This window comes from Vigna angularis, chromosome 2 (genome assembly GCF_016808095.1).
Source record: "Vigna angularis cultivar LongXiaoDou No.4 chromosome 2, ASM1680809v1, whole genome shotgun sequence".
Lineage (NCBI taxonomy): Eukaryota > Viridiplantae > Streptophyta > Magnoliopsida > Fabales > Fabaceae > Vigna > Vigna angularis.
In genome coordinates this window covers 26,139,538-26,161,461 of record NC_068971.1, presented here as the reverse complement: position 1 = coordinate 26,161,461, position 21,924 = coordinate 26,139,538, and the positions used below count along the sequence as shown (strand labels likewise).

At 30.7% G+C, this 21,924-nt stretch overlaps 1 protein-coding gene across 1 annotated transcript; it reads left to right on the top strand.

Moving 5' to 3' along the window:
* Window positions 1-19,887: 19,887 nt before the first annotated feature.
* On the top strand, window positions 19,888-21,144 carry LOC108328774 (probable transcriptional regulator RABBIT EARS). Its single transcript, XM_017562662.2, has one exon. The coding sequence runs from the start codon at window positions 20,109-20,111 to the stop codon at window positions 21,027-21,029; it is 921 nt and encodes a 306-aa protein (XP_017418151.1). The 5' UTR covers window positions 19,888-20,108; the 3' UTR covers window positions 21,030-21,144.
* Window positions 21,145-21,924: the final 780 nt, after the last annotated feature.

Sequence of the window (21,924 nt, the reverse complement as noted above, 5' to 3'; positions counted from 1 at the left end):
GTTTTGTACTTATAATAATTTGTTCAAGTGTTTAGTTAAGAGTTAATTGTTCGGTTTGTAAGTGACTATACAATCATAGAACATAGAACATGTTATCTTGTATCCATTTTAATGTATTAAACAATATATACCAGTGTGATCTTACATGTTACTTTATCTAACCATGCACTATTTACATGCAATTAATAGATACAAGAATGTTTGGGATGCTGAAAACTGTCTCCAAATAATATATTCGTGTCTCTCTTTTTCATATCATCTCTTATCTCCCGACATCCGTTTATGTATAACTTGTTTGACCTTTTCTACAACTCTCGTATAATGGGCCTGAAGTACCCTCCTTCAAGTCCGATTTTAGAATGAGTCTTTTACATAAAGGTTTTACACATCTCGTATATAATTGAAATTAGACTTGTATGTGGATATCAATCACTTAAAATATTTTGAATAAAAGAAATATAATGTATTTAACCATAACAGAGTTGATACAGAAGAGATATTTCATATGACATAGATAAAACAAAAAACTACTGGGATTTCTTTTAGTTTCAAATATGTATTAGCGATATGACTTAAATGTAATACGAACATTATATTAGATAATTATTGCTCTCATGTTACCATTTAAACAAACAATATGATTTAAGAATTTGAGATTTATTAAATGGTATTCTCATTAATAATTTTTTCAAGAACTTAGGTCCTCAATACATCAGTTGAAATTCTTTAAGCGCCCAAAATATTTATATATATTTTCCAATAAAAAAATCAAGAAGATATACCAAACATGAAAGTCAGTGGATCACTCTTAATCATGAGATTAAGAGAATATAAGTCATGATTAAATAATAATTTTAATAGAATTATAAAAGAAATAAGTTCATAACTATATATATATATATATATATATATATATATATATATGTGTGTGTGTGTGTGTGTGTGTTTTGATGAAAAAGTTATGCTTAATTAATATATCTCTAATTCATGAATACAAAATTAATTCATCAACTGTCTAAGTTATACTTTTCAGGTTTAATAAACCTGACAACTACTTCACATGTAATATTCATTATGCTAAGAGAATCTCCTCAGTTTTCTGCCTCCAGCTTCCCATTTTCTTATAAATGCAGAAGGATTTCACAAATAAAATGCAATAAGCCATTGGCTATGTTGAACAGTAAAGAGTAATATCAGTTTGTTGTCATTGCCGTGTTTGTTTTATTAATTGGTGAGTTGTAGAAGGGACCACATCCTCTAAATTATTCACCAATCTCAATCACAACATAAATCCAAAAGGAGAATGTCCTTTCTCTGCTATTATTTTAGATCTACTAAATCTTTTTTCAACATACCATATAGTATTCTAATGATGACGTCTTTTCTTACCATCCCTTTTCAAAATACAATTTGGTATTTAAGTATGAGTCGTGGATAAATTGATGTCACACTAAGTAGGAGTAAGTAAAGGAATTATTGTGTGCAAAATAAGCAAATATAATACTTGTTTAGTCTCAGTAACTATCACACGTGTGTGGGTGGTTCCTTGTAGAAACCAAGTTTCTATATATTATTCTTGACAAAATATTCAATATTCACACATATTATATAATTCTTAACAGGACAGTGTGTGGACATCGTTAAAATTTGTTAAATCAGCTGTTACAAGAAGGCGTGACAAAGTTACAGTCAAACTAGTTACATAAGTCAAGCTTGATAATATTAAAAGCATTTGGTAATTGCATAATTCCTCCATTAAATCACAGCATTTCCGTTCAAACCATATAGACCAAAGTGTTGCCAACCAAATAAGAATCCAACAATTTCTTGGACTTAGCAAAATGATTAACAATTTGAAAGAAACACTTGCCGTTACTACAATAAATTGGCTGATTATTAATGGATTTTTACTAATAACATTTATTATGTTGGTAAACTAGATTTTATTAACAAATATTTTTGTCATAATTTATTACTGATGGATAAATCTATCGATAACACATTGATGAATAAATCTATTGATAATAGAAGTTGTGTAAGTTTGTCGCTAAGCCGTCGATAAATAAGTAGTACATACATTTTCATCATTGAATTGTAGTGTTATTTGAGCAGTGAGAAAAATGCCTAATACCTAGAAACATATAGGAGTGTGGCGGCAGAAGAACATCTTCTTATCATTAGCTACCACACCACCACGAGGAGAGAACCGCGTATGGAGAGCACCACGACCAAAAGCATTGTCACTAATCACTGAAGACTATTGCGATTAGCCACCATGCTGCGATAATGAGTATATAAATTTGTAACACCTTTGAATTCCCTTCTCTGTCATGTCATTTGTCCCTAAACTCCATTAATCCTCAAAATTAACATTCTCCATATGTTAATTTAGCAACCCTAAGAGTCGTTCGTGCTCGTAATTGGTGGGATTTGTTGGAGAACTTCGTTAGTGTCCTTCATTGGTGGTCTTGTCATTTTTCACTTTTTAGGTAAGTTTCTTTGCCTTTTAATTGTGGTCGTTCTTTGCAATCATATTTATGGTGTTTAACCAATCTGCGTTTGATTGATTTAAAATCATATTTTTGGTGTTTAATTGTGCCGTTGTTTCATATATGTTTTCTAGTTTTTGTTATATGTGGATACAGTTAAATATAAATTGTTTTGTTTAGTTAACCCCTAATTATCATATTCTTTTATTACGTCATTTTCATCTTTTATCAGTAGTTTTATTATTATCTTTTTAAATAATTAAAGATTGATTAGATAATTTAGAAAAATATAAGTATTTGAATTTTATTTGTGAAATATTTGGTAGATAAATATAAATTTCATAATATTAAAGAATATATCAAAGATATGGAATCTTAGAAGATTAATATATATATATATATATATATATGATATTTAAGTAAAATTCACTTAAGTACAAATTTTAGATCTAGTTTAGTTCGACCCATTCATTCAATAAACTAGTTTAACTTGTGTAACAAGAAGGTCCGAGTTGCTTAGTAACTTTAATTCGCATAATGACCTACATTTTTCAAAAATTTATAAATAGAATGCGCCATAGATTAGAAAAACTATCTTTTGGGAAATAGGAAACTAACCTAAAAGAAGAGACAACAAAGATACATTCTAAAGGTTGGAGACACTCATCATTACCGTTATTTTTATTATCTATCCCTTTTATAGTGCTTAAAATGCCTAGGAGTGATTAACTCTCTCATTCATTAGGGTTGGATATAATGTATTCTCCCTTGTTGTGATTTTTGTTAATCTATATACTTTTTTCCAATATTCTTGTGTTTTATTATTATTCAATGCTACATGATTATTGATTGTTTATTTATGAGTATCTGATTATTGAGATAATAATACCTTGATTGAGATAGAACAGCTAACAAATTTTGTCTCTAGACACAAAGTTTAATCAACTAGTCAATTTAAACATTTGAACTTAATACAAACTTTTAATAAAAGTATTTAAGGGATTGAAGTTTTTATTAGTAAAATTTAGACTTGTCTCTACAAAATTAGGGTTTGTTAGCTTGTATTGTAATTCCTAGAATACAAATTAGAAGTATATTGTTTAGTGTTGTCACATTGAATTAGTACACGAAACCAAACTTCGTTGAAGTCTCTTCCACATATTTTGAAAGCATGGGAAAAACATTAGAGGGGGGTGAATAAGGATTTTCAAAATTATTTTCGCAAGGCATTATCTAATATCTTGTAAAGATAATGTGTATAGATGACTTGAAAAATGCTTAGACGTTGATTCTTAATAGAGTGAATAAATGGAAAACATTTTGTATAAGAGAATAACAAGCCACACATTTTTATATTAGTTCACTCAACTTGAGTTACGTCCAATTCTTCCTTAAGAACTCTTAGTTTTACTAATCTTTTCAAATTACACGAGTTATGCCTCTTCATAATCTCAACGAGTATTATCATCACTTTTGGTTACAACGAGTATTACTACCATTCCTAGTTTCCTAGTCAACACGACTAGACCGAGTTTAACCTAATTGAATTGTGGTATTTTGGTTGTTACACTCTTAAATAGAAAGAATTGTGTTTTAACTATAAGTTATAACTTTTGACTTATAAATACATGTTTGATTCAACTTTAACCTAATAATAAGTTTACGATATGAAAATTAGTATAAGAAACAATGTCACAAGTTCAATTCTCAATTAAACAATTGTTAAGAAAAAAAATATTGTAAAGACATCAATTATCCAATAAACGAGATCGGATAAGTCAAGTCAACTTATCTAACCAAGTCAAATTATCTAACGACCAACTTTTAATTCAATTGTTAATAAGTTTGTAAGTAGGATTTTCACAACTACATATTTTCGGTCGCTATTTTGATCACTAAAAATTTACTATCGATTTTTAAGCCTTTGTACTCGAAATAAGTTATCACTAAAATGTCAATTTTTTAATCTATAGTTTAAAGAAATAATAAGCTAGTTATATTATATTATTATCTTTAAATTATAATTCTAATTATTTGAAAAGAAATGAAAGAATTATTTCTTTTTTTTTAGCCTAATATTTCAGCCCAATGTATCATTTTAAAACATATAATTTTCTCCTTTTATATCACTTCTATATAAAAGAATTTAGATAACCTTATGTCTAGAGGTCTCAAAACAGGTAACCCGGCCCGACCCGACCCACCACAGGTTGACCACTCAGTGAGCCAACTCAACCCGGCTCATTTATTAGCGAGCCAAAAAAATTCGAACTCGACCCGACGTCACCACGTGTTGGTGGGTTAAACGGGTTGACTCATTGGCTCACTTAATTAACTTTTTTTCACCCTCTTCTTTTGAGATTCTTATAACATGTTACTTTGATCGATCAAATTGAAACAGTAATAATTGGACCAATTGATATAAAAGAAAATGAAACAAAAGAAATATATTGTTATATATATTCTAAGCTATCAAGCATAAAATTTTGCCAATTTAGTTTAATGAGACATACACAACCGTTTGACCAAGAAACTACATATAGTCGTTAACAAAAATATATAGCACAAGATAAAATTGTCATGTTGGTGGATAGGTCTAAAAACAAGATAAAACAAATGATATATTATTGAATTGTCCAGTCTATAATATTATCCATTTATTAAATTGGAATCCTAAATGGATAAATCCATAGTATTATGCTCTCTTGAAGCGTCTTCTTCTTTATCTCCATCTATAATATTATCCAATCTATAATCTGTCAGAACCCTTAAAAACTCTGTTTGAATGGAAGCTAGGTGTTAGTGAAAATCAGAAAGGGGAAGACAGGTGTGGGCAGCAGAGTGGCCGATCGGTTTTTGACGGTGGTATAAAAATCAAACTTTCAAATTTCGTGCCACTTTTTCTGAATGCACCATTCATCTTCAACCTTCTGAGTTCTTCATTTTCTCCTCCTTCTCTCTACAATCTTCTTCTTATCTCTAAGAATTCTTATCTTTTTCTTCTTTCGATCGTCGTTTAGGCAGCACCTAAATAATCTTGGTGACAAGCTCTCTCTTTTAAACCGATCAAGTGGTTGTTTGGAAGTGGTAAGTTAAACCCCTTCGTCCTTTCAGGATTTATGTATTTTTCTGTTACATGCAAGCAATATTGATTTTATGATGGGTTCCTCTTCACCGAGCAACGGTTTGTAGGAGGGTATAAAGGTTCTGACAGTGTAGGCAATATTGTAGAATCATAGCAGTTTTTGGGTTTCGAGGTAAGGGAAGCTTGTATAATTTAATTATGATTCTCTGTTCTGAATGGTTGTATGTTTTTATGATACTTTGTTTGATTATTTAATGAATATGAAATATTCGTGTTACTACATGTTTGGATGAATGGGTGGATGATTGATAAATGGTGTGAATTGGGTTGAAATAGGGTTTGATCTTCAAACTGCAATATTCTAAGTAAATTCTGTAATTGTGGCTGAGCGTCATTCGTGATCGTTCGGTTCTTCATGAAAGTGTAGGGTCTGAACTGAATTCTCATACTTTAAGGATTTTCAGTCAATGACCGATCGGTTATTCATTGAGTATAAGTGAAATTTAAGAGTTTGGTCAATTATTAAGTTTTCTATTTTCATTTAATAGTCAGTCTAATTAAGTACTCTACATATAATGTAAGTTTTTGACCCTATAATTATTTTTCAGTTTATAAATAAGTATTTTCGTATTTTAGTGTTTGACCAACTTATATCTGTTGTGTAATTTTAGAGTGCTTAAACCAAGTGCTCGTTTTCAGTAGCGCTCGTTCTTAGTAGAGCTTGGTCTTGTACTAGCGCTCGTTCGGTATAGTGCTCGGTTTTGTACTAACACTCGTTCTTGTTAACGCTCGGTCTTATACTAGCAGTATGCTAGTATTAGCACTCGATCTTGTACTAGCATTTATGATAGTGTTAGCGATCGGTATTATTGGGTTGTGTGGTCTCTTATTAGCACTCGTTTTTATACTAGTGCTCAATATCGTAGTTGTATTAAGCCATTAGTGTTCGGTTTAAAATAATAGTACTCGGCATAAGCCAATAGAGTGCGGTCTAAGCCAATAGTGTTCGTTCTGAATCATAAGTGTTCGCTATAAGTTCATGTGTTCGACTCTTGCTTGAGTCTTACTCTCTAAATGACCGTTCGGTCATGTTCGTCTGTAGGGAGAGTTTCTTCCGTTCGGTCTTGTTTATAGGTTAAGTTGATCTTTTCTGTTCGGTCGTACTCAAGAATGGTGGTTGTTTTACTGTTCAGTTTGATTATACTTAAATGTGATGGATGAGGAAATATGTTAGTATTGAAATATGGTATGATAATTCTAATGTAATGTGAAGGTATGATGAGATATTTATAGTGTGATATGAATGGAATAGTATAGATATGAAAGAGTATTCCAAGGAGGAATATCTCATGGTTGGATATTGGAATGGTAGAGTATGAATGTGGTTATGCTTAGCTGGCGTTTATCCTGATATTTTGTGATTACTCATTCTCAAGTAGAGAGGAGTAAGTCATGTGTGAGAATAGCAGGAGGTCCTAGTCCATAAGGTGAACTTGGGCGGAACAGACTAACCTCGGGTGGCAGCTGTTGAGGGCATCCCAGCTACTACATCACCCGAGTGCACAAACGTCGTAGCTACATAGAATTCATACAATTCGGACAGTCAGAGTAAAGTGGTCGGTCATTGCATGTATTACTTTATGGTTATGGATGGAAATGTATAATTGGTTGTTGCATGATTGACGTATTGATTTATCTCATATTTATGTGAATTATATGTTTTACTGAATTAATTAAATTACATAAGCTTACCATACTTTCCTGTCATGTCATGTTATCCGTCCAGTTATCCTTCCTGTTGCAATGATCATCTTGTGGATGTGAGCAGAAGGGGACAAGTGTTTGCTGGAAGAGACTCTAGAAGAAGTGGAAGTAAAAGCTGAACCATAGGACTATTCGGTCGTTAGAGTAGTTTTATTTTATGCATTCGATCGATATAAGCATAGTTTTGAAACCGTTTGATTTAGTCTTCCGTTTTGTAAAATTTAAACTCTGTAGTATTGTTGTAAGGTCGTTCGGGCATAAACGTACCTCTTTTCTCTCAGACTGATCTGTAATATTGTTAATTGTGAAAATTCTATGATATGGTTGTATACTGTATTTTTGGGATGTTACATAATCTTAGGGTTTTATTTGCATAGGGAAACTTTTGAAAAGACAACCGCGCGAAAGGCTCTATTGCTAAATAAATGTTATGCATTTTGAATAATTAATTTAATTAATTTGATTTCAATAAAAAAAAATAAGATTTGAATAATTAATTTGATTTAATTAAAAAAAAGTGGGTTTGTGAGCCAACCCGACTCACCATAGATTCAATCCGTGTGAGCCAAATTCTTAGTGAGCCGGGTCAAAATTGGTTCGCATCAAAAATTTTATATTTTTTCTCAACCCTACCTGACTCAAAACCACAATAAACTAGATTGACTCACGAGTTTCAAGTCATTATATTACTAGTTGTTAAATAAAAAACACACGTAGTAAGCAGACTTGAACACAGCCACGTTACATCTGACATAAATATTTTCCAAAATTCTGATGTCTCATTAATCGTTAGGGCAATTTTCTCTTTCATCTTTCCAGTCTTGGGCTTGCAAATGGTCTTATGTATATCTAAACTATTAATTTGGATACTTTTATCTCTTCGTAAAGTACATTACCTCTAATTTTAATTAATCAATTTCGCTTATAATAACATATTTATAACCTTTAAAAGTTATAATTTATTATCAGATGGTTATCGTCATCTTTATTATCAAAATGCACCATTTTTTTAATATTCATTTGTTTTCCTAATAATTTGTAACACATGGGAACTTAATTCTTATTTATTTTATTTTTCTTATTTTCGCCATAAAATGTTGATGAACGTCTCTTACAAAATAATTATCATTTAGAAAGGAGGCGGGTAGTTTGAAGAAAAAGTGTCGGTAGCCACATTTTCATAATTAATTAATTAATTAATTACAACAAACATAGAAGCTTCTTAGATGAATAATTACAATAAAATCTCTAACGTGCTCTTTTAAAAATAGTTTTTAATATTGATGAAAATATATTGGAAATTGCGTTTACAAGTTTTACTATATATTCAAACTGGTTTATAATTTTTTAATTTTTAATAACTAAATAACATCAATAGTGTAAAAAATGTATTGAAGAGTGTATTATAATTATTAATTCCCACATGTTTTCCAGCTACATAATATTGCAGGTCTTATTTGATCTTCATTGTTCTCAAAACACTCATTTATGTTAGACAACCAAAGAAGGTAGTAGTGTGAGAGAGGCAATACAGTTCAATGAGTTTATAGAAAATGCAAATACGTTAGACATACCAATAGTTATGGATCAAATGAAACAACTAAAAACATGAGATTGAATTCTAGTGTGGAATTATTGTCTTTGGAATCATAGAACCATTTATTTGGTACGACTATAAGAGATAACATCTAAAGTATTTTTCATTAGACTTAAAATTATTTTTATTCTACCATGTTCAATAGTATTATATAGTTTAGAAGTTGAGACTAAGACAATTAAAATACTCATTTCAATATAATTATATGTGACATATGCTTTTTGTATTATATTTTTTCACATTTCTTTGCGTTCTTCTTTAACTATAGATTTATATATATATATATATATATATATATATATATATATATATATATATATATATATATATATTTCTGTCTAATCTAAAAACAAATTCTTGTCTTTATTTCTTGTTTGTACGTGGTTAACAGGTAGCTATTGAGAAACTTGATAAGTTTAGACAGCAGCCCACTGGCCGGTTACAATCAAAAATATATTTAAGTTAGGCTTAAAACAAACATAATAATATTCTGAACGAATTGATCACAACTTAAGTCGCTATGAGGTTCGGAATGCAAAAGAAAAGAATTTTTTTTTTTATTTTGGTTTTTAACATTTGTGCTTCTATTTCCTTTGCTTAAGTAAGATTTATACTTGTTTCGGTTGAATTGGTTAGAGGGTCGGTCGTCCTTCCTTATTCTGCTTTATGCTTCGATCATTCAATCTTCTTCAAAAACGCAATCTACTCTGATTGTGTGTTGACCTGCAAAATACACTCCGACGCTCAAGTCAGATATGTTTTATAAAGAGATCACTATTTTATTATGATAGAAAAAGATTAGAAAATGATAGAAAACGATTCGAAAATGATACATCAATTGTATATTTATAGGGCTTGTGACAGCCAAACACATTGATTAACCAATAACGCAATATATTTTTATGCAATCAAACCCAATAATCAATAATTAATATGGTATATTTGTAAAGCGTAAGACAATCTTACCCATTAATGCCTGCTAACTCTGATCGATATATTTTATATAATACATAAGCCCCCCAAGCCCAAGCAAGCTCTTTATTAGAAGAGGTGCGCATGGATTATTATGAGTTTAAGAGAGGTAACTCACGTTGTATTTAGGGAGTCTATTTAATTCTTCATTGCTTTCTAAACTGAGCAGTGCACTCTAGGATTTTGTCGTTGAAACTCCTTTAGCCCTGGGTCGAGGTAGATTCATTTTATAGAATCATCGAGGAGCTTTTTGTTCGTCCTTGGTCGAGGTAGATTCATTTTATAGAATCACAGAGGAGCTTTCCGTTCGTTCATGGTCGAGGTAGATTCATTTTATAGAATCACCGAGGAGCTTTCGTCCGTTCAAGGTCGAGGTAGATTCGTTTTATAGAATCATCGAGAAGCTTTCCGTCCGTTCAAGGTCGAGGTAGATTCGTTTTATAGAATCACCGAGGAGCTTTCTGTTCGTTCGTGGTCGAGGAAGATTCATTTTATAGAATCACCGAGGAGCTTTCCGTTCGTTCAAGGTCGATGTAGATTCGTTTTATACAATCACCGAGAAGTTTTTCGTCCGTTCAAGGTCGAGGTAGATTCGTTTTATAGAATCACCGAGGAGCTTTTCGTTCGTTCGTGGTCGATTCAATTTATAGAATCACCGAGGAGCTTTCCGTTCGTTCAAGGTCGAGGTAGATTCGTTTTATAGAATCACCGAGGAGCTTTCCGTTCGTTCATGGTCGAGGTAGATTCATTTTATAGAATCACCAAGGAGCTTTCCATTCGTTCATGGTTGAGGTAGATTCGTTTTATAGAATCATCGAGGAGCTTTCCGTCCGTTCAAGGTTGAGGGTAGATTCGTTTTATAGAATCACCGAGGAGCTTTTCGTCCATTTGTGGTTGAGGCGGATTCGTTTTATAGAATCACCGAGGAGCTTCGTCGAGTGGTTAGTGCGCAGGGTCCTGTTACCTACATTAAAGAGAAAATAGCAATTCAAATTCGAAGGGTCAGAAAAATGTAGCCAATCAAATTAATATCAAATTAATTTAGGTTATGAAGCCGGATGGCCGGGCAGGGCGAGTCCGTTCCATCTTCGGTCCTCGGTTGAACGTTCGGAGGCCAAATATGAAGAATTCGTATTAGGATGTGTCACGAATGAGTTGTATGTGCTTACTGCCTTGTGACCTGCAAAATAGATAAGGACATTGACTATGATAATATAAATAGGCACCGCTCGGGGTAGAGGTGCCCAGTTGATGCTTGCACGAGAGTCAAGCCATTGAAACCTGATAAGGTTGAACGTAGGTGGTCCAACTGACCGAGCAGGAAGGGACTGAACCTTCCTGGAGAGATATTTTTACTCACAAAAATGAGTTAAACAAAATAAAGTAAACGCAACATAGGTCTGAACCTTCTTGTGCAAGATAGTTTTACTGACAACAATATGAGTTAAACAAAATACAGTAAACGCTTCACTATTTTATAATTTATAAATTATAATGAAAAGTCATTGGAACCTGATAAGGTTGAACGTAGGACTGGACCTTCCTGTGAAGGGTATTTTTGTTGGAACAACCGGTACCGATTTTGCGCAGCGAAAATATTAAAACCCAGAGTACGATACATATTGTTAAAAGCAAAGAGCTTGTTCGGTCAATTTTAAAAAATTAAAAATCTTGATTTTCTTAAAGAACTTTTATCAAACAGTTGGTATGCTAAAAGTGTAGAGAGTTTAGGGAGTAGAGAGTTCAAGAAAATCAATACAGAAATTTTATCCTGGTTCGAATCAAAAGATTCTACATCTAGTCCTTAATCACTATAACGAGTGATTAACTTTTTCACTAAAATGAATTTAACAATTACAATAAGATGAATAGAAAATTAAGAACAACGAAAACCTTTCGTTCGACAAACGAACAAAAGAACCTTCCTTCGACAAACCTATCGGAAGAGACAACTCTGCCAACTTGAAGAGAACGCTCCGACCTTTGACACATAAAGCGCGAGCTTCTCCTATTCAGAAGACTTGACAAGAGTAAACACTATCACTTGAGAACTTCCTCAGACAAACTGTATTCTTAAATGACATAGATCTCTTTTCACTCACAGAGAGTTTTCCTTAGGCACAAAGCTCTAATACTCTCAAATGAAAAGTTACTTCCTAAGAGCTATGGAAAACACTATTTATAACCCAAGGTTCAGAAAATGAAAAGACTACTCCCAACTACCAAATATAATCTATTATCATAAGTGATAATCGATTATTTGTGTCCGTTATGGGGTTTTCAAAAAGTGATAATTGATTATCTTGAGTGATAATCGATTATTTGCGCGACTTGGACAATACTAACTCAGACTGAAATAATTGATTATTCTAAGCAATAATCGATTATTTGCGCGAGCAACTCTTTAATAATTGATTATTATACCAAATAATCGATTATCTGCGCAAAGACTCTCTAAACAGGAAAACTTGTAAGAGTTCTAACATTAACAAAGTAATTTCTATACAATTAATTCTACAAAATTCTTTTAAATAAATACAACAAAAGTTTTCACGTTCTTCATCTTGTAGAATCATCAAAACCATAATATCTTCAAGACACCAATGCTCCTCATTAATAACAATTTTTACTCACAAAAATATGAATTAAACAAAATAAAGTAAATGCTTCAATATATTATAATTTATAAATTATAATAAAAAGCCATTGGAACCTGATAAGGTTGAACGTAGGACCGAACCTTCCTGTATAGGATATTTTTACTCACAACAATACGAGTTAAACAAAATAAAGTAAACGCTTCAATATATTATAATTTATAAATTATAATGAAAAGTCATTGGAACCTGATAAGGTAGAACGTGTGAGAAATATTTTTACTCACAAAAATATAAGTTAAACAAAGTAAAATTATAATTTATAAATTATAATAAAAAGTCATTGGAACTTAATAAAGTAGAAAGTAGGACTGAACCTTCCTGTGTGAGATATTTTTACTCACAAAAATATGAGTTAAACAAAGTAAAGCAAAGGCTTCAAAATTATAATAAAAAGTCATTGGAAAGGTTGAACGTAGGACTGAACCTTCCTGTGCAAGATAAAGTAAATACTTCAATATACTATAATTTATAAATTATAATAAAAAGTCATTATAACCTAACAAGTTTGAATGCAGGTTTGAACCTACCTCTGCAAAGATATTTTTGCTCAGAAAAAATATGAGTTAAATAAAGTAAGCTTTTCAAAATATTATAATTTATAAATTATAATGAAAAGTCATTAGAACCTAACAAGATTGAACGTTAAGTTCTCAAAACAAAAGACATGCCTTTAGAAATTATAATGGAATTTTTTACTATTGTTGCAAAACCTGATAATTATTCGAAGTAGTGATGTCGAGACCGAGCATGCGTCTAGTTCCTCGTGGTTTCACGGGGATGTCACTCGACCCCACGGTAGACGCCAAAATGTTTCAGTTGAATTGGTCTGAGGGTCGATCGTACTTCCTTGCTCTACTATATGGTTGGATCGTTCAATCCTCTTCAAGAACGCAATCTACTCTGATTGTGTGTTGACCTGCAAAATTCACTCCGACGCTCAAGTCAGATTTGTTTCATAAAGAGATCACTATTTTATTATGATAGAAAAGGATTAGGAAAAGATTCGAAAATGATATATCAATCGTATATTTATAGAGCTTGTGGCAGTCAAACACATTAACACAATATATCTTTAGACAATCAAATCCAATAATCAATAATTAATATTATATATTTGTAAAGTGTAAAACAATCTTAATCATTAATATCTCCTAACTCCGGTATATCATATAGTAGAATACTTTATCGATAAAGTTTACTTTTTCTGATTACAACGTGGAAGTCTAATTTACTAATTCTTTCAATCATTTTACATGGATCCTTGTCAAGTACCTAGATGCCGATAAAAGAAAATTTCAAGTGCTTAGATACTTGTGAACGATCGTTAAAATTATCTTTCATTAATTAAGCAAATTAAATTGAAAATTATAAACTTACAGTTATTGTTTATTTATAACTAATAAATAATTTTAATATTTTTCTCCTATCTCCATAAACCCATACAATATTTGGTACATAAAATACTCAGAAACAGAAAATTTACCTCGTATATACGTATTTTCAGGCATGATCACTAATAGTGAAAGATTCTTGAACTTTCAAATAAAAAAATATAATCACACAATGTGTGAAAAACAATTGTTGGATATACATTAACTTAATTAAATTTCATTCTTAAAATGTAACGAACTTGTATTTTAGGTAATATTAGAATTCGTTTCGATTTGGATGAGAAATTCTTATATCGATTAAAAACCAATACTAGTAAAAGGTATATATTGTTTTAAATTAGGTACGAGATTAGATATTTGAACATACTTATATTTGTTCTCATACATCTCATTTAAAATTATTAAAACACCCCTAATTTATTATATAAGTTACAAAATTTATTTATTTTTTGTTTAATTTCATTTGAAGAATAGTTTTTTGTTACATAATTTTTCATTGTTTCTTAATTCTTTGACTCATTTGTTATCTATCAAACAAATTCATTGAAATATCTCATTATAACATCTATAACATATTCCCTCCCCCCACCCCAATCTAGTTTATTTTAACATTGAATTGTATCGGAGAAAATATAAAATTCAATTAAATTATGTAACCCTTAATTTACTAGATACCTAAAATCTTATATATTTTCTTTCTTTTGATTCTTAATTTTGCTCTATTCGAAAAACCTTTTTCTAGAAAAATTTTCATTACCTCTTTCAAATGGTTCACCTTATTCGATAATAACTAAATTTACTCAAATTGTTATAATATTTTTCTTCTCAATATTTGCAAAAGCAATAAATATTATAATTAATATGAAATTTCAATTATATATAATAATTATTTAATATTATATACATATATATATATATATATATATTATAATTTTATTTTTATAAAATTATTTAATTAATATTTGAAATAGATACAAGAGCATACGTGTTCTTATACTAGTATTCACTCACCGTCAAGAATAAGAACGGGAAACAAATTTGGGCCATCCTATTTAAATGAAAAAAGTTGAATTTAAATTTTATAATTAAATTTTCAAAATATGTTAATGAATACTAATTTTGATGTTTTAAAACATTAATTTTTTTAATATGTTTGAAACTCAGTCAGAAGACAACATCAAATACTCCGCCGATAATCTAAACTCGTTACGCGATTCAAATAAAATCTTACTATTCCTAAACTCATCCAGATTAAAATCCCACAACCATTGTCATTATGTGGTATCTAATAAAATGAATTTCATGTCATAAATATTCTTAGTTATACCTAATAATACATTTTCTTCCCTTAATTTTAATGGAGTGGGGATTAACAAAAAGGTAATCAAGATATTATAATTTATAAACTACAAAAGACACAAATTTAGAGGGAATATTTTAATCATGCAGAAAGATCTGTGGTAAAGTATAAGAATAATGAGAGAAAATACGTACAAAAGAAAAATATAATTTATGCAGTGCAGTAGCAGGTTTGCGTCTTTTATAATTGGTTACTTGGAGAAGAGAATAATGTAACGCAAATATTCGTCTTAACTGAGCAGGAAGAATACAGATTGAATATTATACTATTATTTCTCTTCTCAAAAAAGTTATCAATCATTTTTTAATGAAAAAAACTCTAGTGAAGTCCTTACAGATTTGCTTTTGATACCATTTCAAAAGATTTTCTACAAATGAAGATATTTTATGTGTATATATAAACTTATGTTTATCTTTTATTTTATCCGATGTAAAACTTTATTTATACCTAACAAGAAGATGTGTTTTGGCACTCAAAAATCAATCATTTTTCAATAAGGGTTTTTAAAACCATGTATCCAATTTGAAATTTTCAATTCACATAAATTTATCTTTATAACATGAAGACATTCTCTTCTTAATCCAAATCATTTTCTATGTAGAGATGTATCATCCTATAATGATGGGTCTATCTATATATATATTCTTATATTTAATTTAGATATAAGTGAGATAATAAATACATAATATAAATTAATAATAAATATTTTAATATACTTATCTATTTATAATTTTTTAATAAATTTTTGTTTGTTGATATATATATATATATATGTCATCTATACTTATTAGGATTTAAACATATGTTTCTTATAAAACCAATATGTACTAAGATGTTAAGGTGTGTGCAACAAATGTCACTATAACAAAAATTGGCTTTAGTAAGAATTTTATTTGGTGTTTTTAGAGGTTTTAACCTCTATTAACTACAATATCTGTGGTTTGACTTTTCTTAGATAAAACCAATGTCATTAACAGATTATCTATCGACAGTTTTGAGTAACTCTTGGAAAACTGGATCTTATCTAGTATTTCTTGTCACTTCTTGTAGTTTCATAACCTCTTTAAAGTATCAACGGTTACAAACTTCCATTAACTCCCAGCAATTTCAAACCCCCAAATACTTCTCAGGGGTTTCAAACCCTTGCTATGTGCACTAGTAAAAAAACTAGATTTAAAATCGAGTAATAGGTCTCGGTTTGGGCAGAACCGAAGCCTATTAGAACGCGGTGACATTTTCGTAGATTAGGCTAACTTTTATGACTCAGTTCAACAGGAACCGAGGCATATACAACATATGATCTCGGTTCAAACACCAATTGATGCCTAAAACCTTGAGAAATTTCTGCAGAATTGACGTTTGGCCTGACAGCTTTTTGAATCCTGCTCTACTACCTTGGTTCACCGGGGACCCGAGACAATATGTCATGTCCAGTAGTGACACATGATTCATGGAACGTTTCAATTTTTCCTGTTCAAAACATACGACTTCGGTTGTCTAAGAGCCGGTGTTAAAAGGGCTTTATGTCTCGGTACACCGATGTGTATAAGTTGAAGATTATTTCAAAAATGTCATTTCATATTCTTTATTTTTTTTTTCTGAGGCTTATAGGCATCGATTGTTGGAAGAACCAAGGCCTATACATGTTTATTGCTTCGGTTAGTGGATTAACCGAGATAGTAGAGTTTAATATACAAATCCAGAGAGGGTGTAAAAACTTTTTACCCTATTGTTCCTCTTTCTTCTTCCTTGGTCGCACATCCATTTCTCTCTGCAGCGAAGGTTTTGTTCGTCCATTGCTCTCAGGCGAAACATCCTCTCATGTGTGTTGGTGCCTCCATTTCGCCATCTTCGTTGTTGCATTTCTGTGTCACGTTCGTGCTTCCATTCCAGTCACGTGAGTTGTCATTTTTAGTGGTTTTTTCTCGGGTTTTTAAACCCCTGTTAATTTCATCATTTGCGTTTTTTAACGCATGTAAATTGACTTTTTTTAAAGCACATAAATACATGAGAAAATAAAAAATACAAATATTGAAAAACAAAAAATATTCTAAAATGATATTATTATATCATCAATATAACATTCATTAAAGGAAAGAAGTACATAGTTTACAACTTGAAGGTGAAATAATATAAGACAACATATTTAATTTTGGGTGAAACTACGAAACATTACAACATATTTGTTCACAATCATAAAATTAGACAAAATGAAAATCAAACAACATTCTTTAATCATGAATCTTCATGTTGATCATTTCCTATATTAGGAACACTTTCAGATGCCTAACATATAACAAATAATTATAATTAATAATATTCACATTACAATAAAAAATATATATTAATATAATAAAATTTAAATAGAAAGTCATTTTTACAGTTTTATTTTAAACATATAATAACAAATGACTTAATTTTATTGAATTGTGAACGTATAAACATTTTTAGAATACAAAATTAATTACTCAAATTAAATGATATATAAAAATCATGTTATCAAATAGAGAGACCTACATCATGCAACAATCGAGATGCACCATTCATCTATTGTCCTCTAATACCAATATTTGCTAGTAATCTTTAGAAATCTTCCTCCAAATACAATAGCTAATAGCTAATAGGAAAAGTATTAAAATTTCTTTCAATACGTAAGCACCAATTCAATATTAGATGGATACTCAAATATTAATTAAAAAAATCAAGGAACAAGTTTGTATGTATATATGTAAAGTAACACCACTTCATAAAACTCATACTGAAGGATGAACATTTACTCATGAATATCACAACCTTAGTATAAGATAGGATTTCGTTATCTATAAAAATACTATAAAAGGATTATGTGTGTTTTGTTAAAGTATTCTGTTGGCATCGTACTCTTGTCCTTAAGGGGCTATTGGTCTACTTAGAGACTTAGAATAAAAGAAGAGAGTTCCATTTACATATTTCATGTTTTGTGAATTGACATATGTTATACAAATGTATACAAATTTGACTATCCTGAGTACTTTACTAATAAAATTTTTTGCTTTATCTCTATTAAATTCTCCATATCCTCTCTCATTTTTTTTACACATATAAGTTGTACATGGCTTCTCTCAAGTCAATAAAGTGGTATATTACTTACATTTTATGTTACAAGTGTGTGTATGGTTTTGTTGCTTTTGAGCCCTTCATTTTTCTATTTATTGATTCTATCTTTTTCGGTACTTTGTATATTATTAAGAAGTGAATTTTAAGTCTAATTGAAAACAACCAAACTAGATTATAAGATAAGTTTTGTATTCACTTATATATTGTAAATTGTCATTATCTCTGGTCAAAGTTTCTGACACATCCCCTTACATTGAGACATGTACATCTAAACGTAAGACTAAATTAATGAGCTGTCTGATAATAGGTGGAACAATAAATCCAACAAACTTCGTTAGAATATACTCTAATTTACAACTTTAATACCATATATAAAAATAGAATTTAAACCCAACTCAATCTTAGAAACCATCTTATAAAATAAGATTTATATTCATATATATATATATATATATATATATATATATATATATATATATATATATATATATTATAAATTGACCTTATTTTTAGTTGATGTTTTCGATATATATTTTAGTATAATATAATATCTTTGTAATTGGTATTACATATTTTTAGTGTTTTTTTATCAAGGCTATATAGCCATCTCATCTAACTTTCAACATGTTATTCCTACTTTGAGTTAGAGGTTTTTAGGATCGTGGTAGTAAGCTAAACAGTATGACCTTCTTCTCCGTGTTAGATATTTTATCATTTCCTTCAAAAAATTGAAATATTAGTGGGTTAAATGTACTGATGTGGTTATGATGGAGGATTTTTTTTTTCGTATTCAGTTTTGTGTTCATACACAACTTAATCTTTAACCAGAGTAATTAGTTAATGATTTTGATGCAAAAATAATTTAGAGTTACTTCATCATAAGTAATCAAATTATTTTTACAACTTCATAAATTCAATTCAGGTTAGATTTCATATCAACTAAAAGTAATTATAATGAAAAAGTAGAGAGAAATCTCACCTAGAGAGAAACCCAATCTTTTGCCGGAGGAACGATTCTTTATAATATCTAGACTCAAATAACAAAAACTAATTCACACAAATTAATAAAGTTAAATAGAAAAATTATAATTATACTAATTCATTTGAAAATCAATCTAAAATGTTCTTTCTAAAAATTTGATATTAAAAAACTTTAAAATAAAACATCAGTTAAATGAGGGACATTTTAGACACACTCTTATAAGATAAAATTAATTATAATTTATTATGTTTTCCGATCAAATAATAATAATAATATTTTGACTAGAAGCATCAGAAAACCAAACGGCACAAGAATAATTTTCTAGTCATTGCTGCGTCAAAAGAGGATATTTCAGTCAGATTTCTCGATTTGAGAATGTAATACTCTGTGGCCATCTCACACAACTAATTTAAGGACCCACAAGAATAATTTTGTATCGCATTCTCTCACACAGAAAATGCAGGAAAACGGGAACTTGGAGTATTCATACAAATGTTGGAAGCCAACCATAAAATAAAAAATATATTAGCTATAGTCCGAGACATTGAAGGTAGAGTACCAACTACTTCACCTTCCAAAAACTCTCTCTCTCCTCATCTATCTCAGGCTCCTCCAACAGTGTAGACTCATGTAGTTTTCAATTCCCATATCTACAATCTCAAAATTCCCTTCACTTTTTCTTTTCCTGAATCAAGGTGAACAAACTCTCACAATGGAGGAGGGTCAATGTTTGATCAGGAGTAAGAGAAAGTACTCTTTGAGCTCTAGTCTTCATGGTTCTTCTACTGATTACCCTTCCTGTGATGACCACTCATGGGAAGAGCAAGCCTTTGCAAAAGATGCTGCTTGGTCTGGTTGTGTGTGGCCACCACGATCATATTCTTGTACCTTTTGTACAAGGGAATTTAGGTCAGCACAAGCTTTAGGAGGTCATATGAATGTTCATAGAAGAGATAGAGCAAGACTAAAGCAGCCACATAGCCCTCAGAATGAAATCCTCAATTATGATCTTGAGAAAACTCAAGCCCAGAATTCGGTTCAAATTTCTTTCACTTCGTTGGGTTACTTATACCCACCTTCTATCAGTGGATTGGCTCATAACACTAACCCTAATTCTGATCCTTATTCTCATGTTGTTGCTTCACCTTCCAAAGTTTTATGCACACCAGTTAACAAAAGATGCAGAGAGAAACCCCAGATTCCACAATACAATAGTTCTTCAATTTTCAAAGGATGTCATGAGTCTTCCCCTTCTCTTTCTTCCAAATCCTGGCCAAATTTAACTGATGACTTCAGATTTTGTTCGAGTAGGCTCGATCTTGAAGCTAGTGTTGAGAAAAAATTGCAGGGATTCGATTCTGGGTGTAGGAGTGAGGGTGATAAGGGTAAAACTGAGGTGGGTGTGAGCATGAACTTGTTTATGAGTCGAGCTCACCCAGTTGTGCAGTCTGAGAATAAAGAGACAGATACAAGTTTCAAGAAGAGAAAATCAGAAGCTTCATCCATTCCATTCTTCCCCAAATCATGTTCGGTTGATAAGGATCATGTGCAGTCAGAGACGTTTGATTTTAGCCCTAGCTCTATAGAAGAGCTAGATCTGGAGCTAAGGCTTGGTCATAGGTCCGAGGTATAGTAAAACATTTGAAGCACGGATATTGTTAATAAATATAATTTTACTATTTTCTGATTTCCCCCTTGTTCCTTGTTTATTTCTTATGATACAATGTAAGGAAGATTTTCATGTTTCATTGGATGTGTGATAATAACAATATGGCAATCTCAACTAAGCTAGCTCATTAAAGAGTGCAATTATATATAATTGATGTTTGCATCGATTTACTTGGATCATTTAAAGGCATCTAAGAAAGATTGCGGTTCTAATTTTTTAGTAGGAACATGTGAATGCATATATATATATATATATATATATATATATATAAGACTCATGTGATTGTACAACCTATTTTAAAGCATTGTATGGAGTAATATGAGACATTTTGTAACAGATAATCAGCTTAGGTTAGGTTGCACCCTGTAGTTTAATTTCGTTTCTTTGTTTTTATGCCACATAGAAAATCTGTCTTGTGCCACAAATCAGGCCACAAAGATTAGTTCTATATACATTTATAATTGGCAGAACTTGCAAGGAGGTTTCTCCCAATGAGTTAATGAGAATAACTCATTATTTGCTCGTGAAAACTGTACTCAAAATTATAGTTTCAATTTCCAGGTTTCTATGTCAATATTTGTTTGAAAATACAACAGATTCATAGTTTTTTATGTGAATTTTCTTGTAAGTTGCTGAAGAAGCTTTCCATGCATGCACTGTACATATATATTTACCATTGATGCATGCTTCCTCTACTGATTATGTGGGTCCCCTACTTCCATCCTAAGGTGGTGGATAGGTTTCAACGGAGCATAAAAGAATTTTTGATAGTGTGTGTAAATGTTATAGTTGGAGTATTGAGATTAGTGCATGCATGTGGGGTTTGAGGGTGAAGGATCCTACTAAGAACTGCATGGAA

What these genes read in the sequence shown, in the direction of transcription:
- LOC108328774 (XM_017562662.2), top strand. Translation starts at nt 20,109, where the DNA reads ATGGAGGAGGGTCAATGTTTGATCAGGAGTAAGAGAAAGTACTCTTTG.